This window comes from Bidens hawaiensis, unplaced genomic scaffold (assembly GCF_021521415.1).
Source record: "Bidens hawaiensis isolate Kalapana, Puna unplaced genomic scaffold, B.hawaiensis_p1.1 tig00004312_1, whole genome shotgun sequence".
In the NCBI taxonomy this organism is placed as follows: Eukaryota; Viridiplantae; Streptophyta; class Magnoliopsida; order Asterales; family Asteraceae; genus Bidens; species Bidens hawaiensis.
The window spans coordinates 49,421-56,705 of record NW_027491259.1 but is presented as its reverse complement, the minus strand read 5'-3'; the positions used below and the strand labels follow the sequence as shown (position 1 = coordinate 56,705).

Genomic DNA, 7,285 nt, shown 5'->3' with positions numbered 1-7,285 from the left:
TGGATGGGCTTAAGAGTGCTGCTGATCATTAATGACATTATTTAGAGTTTTAACGCTTGCAACTTTCTCTCTAATAGTCACATAAAAGTTGTTAGATCTAGGGGTTGATTCTGATTGTTACTGTTCGGATTCGTTGCTTGTTAGATCTTAGCGTCCGTGTTACAAATCATCGCGTTGATGATTAGTTCATGCATTCAAGATGTTATAGTATTCCGTTGTGTTTGATTGTGATTTCAAGGAATAAAGTTTAGATTTATCTCCTCTGATTATCATTTTTACAAAGTCGTTAGAAAACTAAAATATTTAAAATTACAAACATGCTAAAAGTGCAGCTAAGTATTTGATATTTCAAGTCGGTATTTTAAGTTTGAGATTAAGATCGATTTTGGATAATGAGGGTTCAAATTCGTAGCTTTCAACTACCTAAGATCATAGACAAGTATATTTGATACCTGCAAAATTTCCATAAACCTAGTAGGTATTGAGTAATGGTATACTCGGTGAAAATAAACCGGGCATGGTTCTAGCTACCTATCCTATATGATATTTTCATGGCTGGTATGGACCAAATGCCATCAACGGGCAGCTCAAAAGTTTTTAACGATTCTCCTTAGATGGTATGCAGATTTCTTCAAGAATAATGAGTACATAAGAAAATGATAATTACAGTGTATACAATCTTGTATTGTTCTCTCCACGTAAAAGATATTCAGACACAATAAATACCGATCTAAAATATCACCACCGTATTGTCACGCTTGTTATGAATGAAAAGAACTCCACAATTACACATGCTTTGAATAAAAATAAAGTAACAATAGGTACCCGCCTAAGACTTCTCGACTCTAGCAACCAAAAACATGAATATCAGTTGGTGCAAAGTAAAATATGCAACTCCTAGAAGGGTCAAGCACATCTTAACTTTGATGACTAAAAGCTACTACATTTTTCATTTCAATTTTTTTCATCATCACTAGAGCATCTTCAACAATGTTAGTATACACATTTTCCATTCATTTTTTGCCAACTTAACTTATAGCTGCCACAAATTTCAAAACTACAAATTATCTACATCTAAAAAAGATTATTACTAGTATCATTGCGACATTCTATTCCATTGTTTCTTCCCGCCTTTTTTCTGCGGTAACTTAAACGGGCTCCAACGTTTCCTACGTTTCGAGGTCTCACAAAATAAACCCGAAGCTAATGCTTGTTGTAACCATAGCTCAAATTCTTCTTCTTCATCGGTCATTTCTGCATCTAAATCCCATGGATATCTGCTCGAGTTTGATCGTTGACTTTTCTCCAATCCCACCATGTTTACATGAAAACTTGGCCTATGCGTGTTTGGCCTACAAGCCATACCCTGTACACACAAACTTTTAAGGGGTTGTTTGGCATTGTGTTTTTGGGCATAGCAAAACTGATAATGATTATTCAGGAGTAAAATAATTAGTTTAGGTTATTCAACTTTCAAGTTACAGTTTTGATTTTGATTCTGATTACTTAGGCAAAACTTACAACTATGCGTAATTTATGAAGGAGAACTAATAAATATAAGATTTTGAAAGTGCATACCTGACAAATGGCCCATTCTGAAACATCAAATATCCTGCTTTCAGCACAAACAAATGCACGTGGAATATCCACCTAAATGAAAGTTTTAATAATTAGTAGAGTACCAGAAAACGTAGAAATTACATCCCAAAACAAATGTATAGTTATTAATATTTTTTTAAAAAAAAGATGCATACAATATTACAATTTATGTAGATTTTTTTGACAGCATGCCAATTTTACCATTAATGCATTTAAGATAACAGCTAACACAGAAAACTTGCTAGATATGATGATAGGGCCCTAAGGGTAGAATGGGAAACTAGTAAAGTATACTCCCTCCGTCCAAATAAGTTTCGTCCACAAAGAAAAAAAAAACATTTTAAGATGTGTATAACGAATGAAATTTTCAGCTCACAAAATGCTAAATTGACCCTTAATGTATTTAAGATATCAGACTTACGATATTTATGATAAAGATAACAAAGGGTAAACTGGGAAAAGTACTAAAGTAGTAAATAATAACCATCCATTTTCTAAAATAGATAAATATTCCAGGGACAAACTAAAATAGTAATGCAGACAAAAGTTTTGGGACAGAGGGAGTAACTACCAATTTTATTTTTGAAAGCAGGCAGTTATTTTGGGATAAATCAAAACAAATACATGAAAACTAATTTCAAGACAGAGGGAGTAAAAGTATAAAATAGATAAATAATTCATTAATATTAGGTTAGCAAAATTTAAATCAACAGGGATCTTCAAACCTTTTGGGGTCGATCATATACAAGTGAGCCTTTGTATTCTACCCATCCGTCCCCATCCTTGGCTTGATGATATTGACAACAATCCTAAAACAAACACATAAATTAGAATAATAGTTAAAAGAGACAATTTCATATATAACCTTACAAACATTGAAAATATCATATATGAATCACAGGCCCACCTGACACCATCTTGCCTTTGACTTGGTCCTATTTGTACATATCCATATATGTGAATGACCACATTTTGTGCAATGTATACGTCTCGATTCCTCAGAGCAATATTCAGGGTTTTCCTGCTTTATCATATATATACATGATTTAAAATATAAAATCATGAATGTGCCACGGCAGCACTTAATTCTGTACGGGTGTAATATGTACCTGATGTGAAGTACTTGGAGACTTGTGAGAAAGAATCTTTGATTCTTCCTTTCTCAGTTGGTCATCATAATCTCTTTTTTTCACAGAATCAGAAAGAACCTAACCATATAAAAGTATTTAATATTATAACAATGATAATATATAATGATAATAATAATAATAATAATACTAATAATAATAATACTACTAATAATAATAACATTTACCAAATTCCTGAAGAAGATACATACCTCATATGCACATTGAATCTTTTTAAAAGATTCACTTGCAAGTGGACTTCCCATGTTTTTATCAGGGTGCACAAGCATGGCCTGAACCGAGGGGTAAAAATGTAAACACAAGCCTAGTATGACCAAAAAAGAAGGGGTAATCTCGAATTTTTTTAAAGAACTATTGTGATAAAGAAAATGGGTGCAAAAGTTTCTCAGATTAGGTTATAACAAAGGATAATTAGGTAATTCTATTCGACCCTAAATAATAATACTAATACAATCAAAAGCAGTGTCTGTAAATGAACCAAGCGTCCAGTGAATCGTTTGCCGGGAGGTTCATTTATGTTTGTTTAGTTAATAAAGAAATGAACATGAACAAAACTTGATATTCATTTAGTTACACGAACGAACATGAACACATGTCTCGTTCGTTCATTTATGTTCATAAGCGTTCGTTTATGTCAGGTGATATATTTCATTTGAATTTTGTCAGCCCGATACAATTCAGTCTAGTTTTAATAACTTTTAGTGTTGTCACATTTACTATTAATTGCTTTTATCTCGGTTATGTTCATACATGAACCGTTCGTTTATGCCGTTGATGAACGGACATAAACGAACAAACACAAACAAGAAAACACATTCGTTTACTTCTCCATGTCCAATTGTTTGTTCGGTTAAAGTTGAACGAATGAACATGAACATTTCATATCATCAAAAGCAGCATACCTTTTTCCTATATTCTTTCTTCAACAACACCGCATCAATTTTCTTATACCGACAAAAATCCAAAGTTTTATAATGATCCAAACATGCAAGAATCCTTTTCATCTCATTAATCGCATCTCTGTCATCTTTGACCATAGGAACAGTCAACGGCTCCTTTTGTTTATCTTCAACAGTTGCAGTTGCAGCCGGTTTGCTTGAAGATTTGCACGAGTGCACTTTTTCAGGTTCATCATTGGGAACAGAAAACTCACTCTCTGACACAAACTCATCATCAACAAATGTTTCGGGTATTTTTGGTTCTTCTTCAAAATGTGATTTTTCACTTAAATTATCACTCCACTGAATCATGAAGTTTAATGCATCATTAGATAGGAAAGCTAGGTTAATTGATATAAAAACTCCCGACCAACCGGCTTGGTTTTTTAAAAAATAAAGTGCGTATATCGTTGCCATTAGTATCACCAGTCTTGCATGGTTTAGAGAGAACACATGACCTGCAATACACAATAAGTATGTATTAAAAAATTAAGCACAACAAAAATAACCGATCCGTGACCACATAACCGAACCGAAATAGCCGAACCCAACCCAGAAAACTGAATTTCCGGTTCGTTTTCAGTCTCGCAAGTACCAAAAACCGAAAAAACGAACTGACTTTTATAACCAAACTGAACCCGTTGACAAAAAAAAAAAGACTTGTATTAGTTGTTACTGAATTTATGAATTATAAATTTTATTTTTGAATGTTAAGTCATTTATAAGCAATTAGTTAATACTGTGGCCCAAAAAATTTAGGCCCGAATATTAAGTAACCTATTAGTCCTTAACCAATTACTCATTTGTTGACAAAAACTTCCAGGTCCAAAGTTTCATGCCCAACTTCATTATTTTGGCCAAATTTTCCCGCCCCAAGAATTTCAAACCCAATTGCCCAAATGACAACTGAAACCAAACCGTAAAAACCAACACCAAACAATTTTCAATAACCCAAAAAACTGAATTCACCCCTACACTGAATATGTCAATTGTTGCTACAATGCATAATTAAATGTAAGATGCTTGCTAAAACCGTAATAAAAGAGTGACCCGGTTTTTGCACTTAAATTAAGGTTGCTCAAGAAAAAAGAGTAAAATTCACTTCGATTATTATGCTAAAAACATAGACTAGATGTGAAAATTTTGACCCGTTAACTTACAAATGGGTTGTTGTGTCATATCTCTAACGGGTCAAATGGGCCATGCATCGTTTATGGAAAAATGTAAAGAAAAATAAGACTTACCTCCAACGATAAATAACAAACCGGTAGTCCAAAAGTTAGCATACATCCATAATATCAAAATAGCAAACAACCCTACAATAAACAGGCCAGGTGTGTATCCCAAGTAGTGCACTGCACAACCGGCAGCCCCCTGAAAAGATGCAGTTCATTATTAATAACCACAAATTGGAACACATTTAAGATAACAAAAATGGTATGCCAGATACATCACACACCATAACAGCAAAATTAATAAAACAATATATAGTGTTATATGATAAAACAACCACAATCATAACATCATAATAATATTAATATAAGAAAATCAAGATTCAAAAGCTTACCATACTAATAAGAACATAAAGCAGGCAAGAAACTGAAGTCAAACTAAGAAAACAGCTCCAAATAATAATAAGCAGCGCAACCGTACCCAACCCGAAAACCGATTCGACTCCCCTGAACACACAGTTCTTCCATTGCAACAGCAAAAAACAAAACACTCTACAGAGTCTAGCACACCCATAGCAAACCCTAGGCCAATGCCTTGAAACAAAAGATTCAAACTTGTGAATCAAACCAGTAGCAGCTTTCACAGCAACAGCAGAACAACAATAGCTCTCAGATTGTAACCATTTCCAGCCTTGATTAACCAACCCTATATCTTCCATCAGTAATAATATTATTAATAAACCCAAGATTCTAATTTGAAGATGGTAAAGTTGAAACAGGTGGTGATTAACATGAATTAGCTTCGCATGTACGTTTTCCAAAAGAAATCCTCTTTCTCTTTAGCTTTATTAATAATGTTAATGGTGATCTGATCCACCATTTTTACATGTGGGTAACTAACTGGTGAATTGATAAGTTGGGTGTTGTCAAGTGAAGAATTTGATAAGAGGGTTGATGGAGTTGGGTGGGAATCTTTATCTGTGATGGAACCCTAATTGAAAAATAATAATAAGAAGAAGAAACACTCAAAAGCAGCTTGGAATGGCTTTGGGGATTGTGACTTGTGTTGTGTCATGTGGGAGAGAGGATAATTCAAATTAGGTGACACAAATTTGGGGGTGTTTGGGACAAGACCCGTCTCGGATCGGCTCGTTTATAAATCGGTCGAGTGTAAGTCAAGGTAAGCTAACTCGTTTGACTCGTTTAAATTGAAATCAGAACTTTAGTGTATATAAATTACGACTCTAATAAACTTCAGCGTTACGCGTGAGGACAAATACTGGTTTTTACTAAGAACAGGAGTGTTTATCAGTTCATTTTTCGCTTTATTCAGGTTATTCAGTTCGTATATATATTGTCATACCGAAAAACAAACTGAACCGGATTCATAAAGGGTTTAACTAAAACCGAATAACCAGTTCATACATGGTCTCATACTTGACAACTATACTTTTGGTAATTACATGTCGGGTATTTGGTATACCTTGGCTTCATGTATCAAGTATGCCGCTTTGTTCGATTTCCAACTACTTTTTCCACTATTTATATTTTTATATAATTGTATTTACACAAGAAAAAATAGAAATATAAAACTTAATTAAAGATTATTCATTATTCTACTAGGTAAGGACAAAGAAAATCTTACAGAAAAATTTTACGGGTATATATATTTACTTTGAGTAATTTGATTAAATATCATCTAATATCATAATTGTGAAAATTTTAAACTCTAATCATATACTCGGTCTACACAAAGTACTCTTCCCATTTTGACATTAATGGTTCGTTAATACCCACCTAGTTCGGGACATCGGGTTCCTTTTAAATATTGTTTTACTGTTGAGTTTTTTCATGTGGACAATGGGCCCAGATTGTATGTTACTTCACTCCACCGGAATGTAACTAATTTTATATTCAGAATGTATAATTGCCTAGTAAAATCACATGAAAATCTTATTATTATTATTATTATTATTAATATTTTTTTTTAATTACAACTTTCTTATGTGTTATGTCACTACACTGTCTAATTTAGAGCTTTTTTACTCCATTTTAACCACGACTATATTGTAATAACCGGATTCACGCTGGCTTTAGAGTTTGGTTTGGTCATTTCTCCGGGAAACTACACAGCCGGCTGCCACTTGACAGTCGTGTCACCAAAAGAGCAAGACTCTTTGGCGGTGGGCTCGGGATTCGAACTGACAACCTCGCAAGGGCTAGCTCAAATCTTTCATTGCCAATATCCACCCAAAGTGTCACAAATGGGGATCAAACTCGAATCTCCATTGAAGAACCCAATGTTAGTGCATGATGCAAGTAGTTCATTTATCTCGTGTTTATTTGTGTCTGTATTACATTGTTTGTTTTGTGTTTAGTTTTCTTTTTATGTTTGGCGAACTTGGAAAGGCGGCGAAGTTAGGACAAC

The 7,285-nt window shown here is 33.8% G+C and overlaps 1 protein-coding gene across 1 annotated transcript; it reads right to left on the bottom strand.

Annotated features, from left to right (window-relative positions):
- Window positions 1-812: 812 nt before the first annotated feature.
- Window positions 813-6,051, bottom strand: LOC143626254 (uncharacterized). The gene is made up of 9 exons (XM_077096400.1): window positions 5,253-6,051; window positions 4,930-5,059; window positions 3,650-4,143; window positions 2,939-3,019; window positions 2,709-2,807; window positions 2,507-2,620; window positions 2,325-2,408; window positions 1,579-1,650; window positions 813-1,366 (listed from the first exon to the last, which is right to left on the bottom strand). The coding sequence occupies exons 1-9, from the start codon at window positions 5,574-5,576 to the stop codon at window positions 1,097-1,099; spliced, it is 1,668 nt and encodes a 555-aa protein (XP_076952515.1). The 5' UTR covers window positions 5,577-6,051; the 3' UTR covers window positions 813-1,096.
- Between the last annotated feature and the right edge of the window lie 1,234 nt (window positions 6,052-7,285).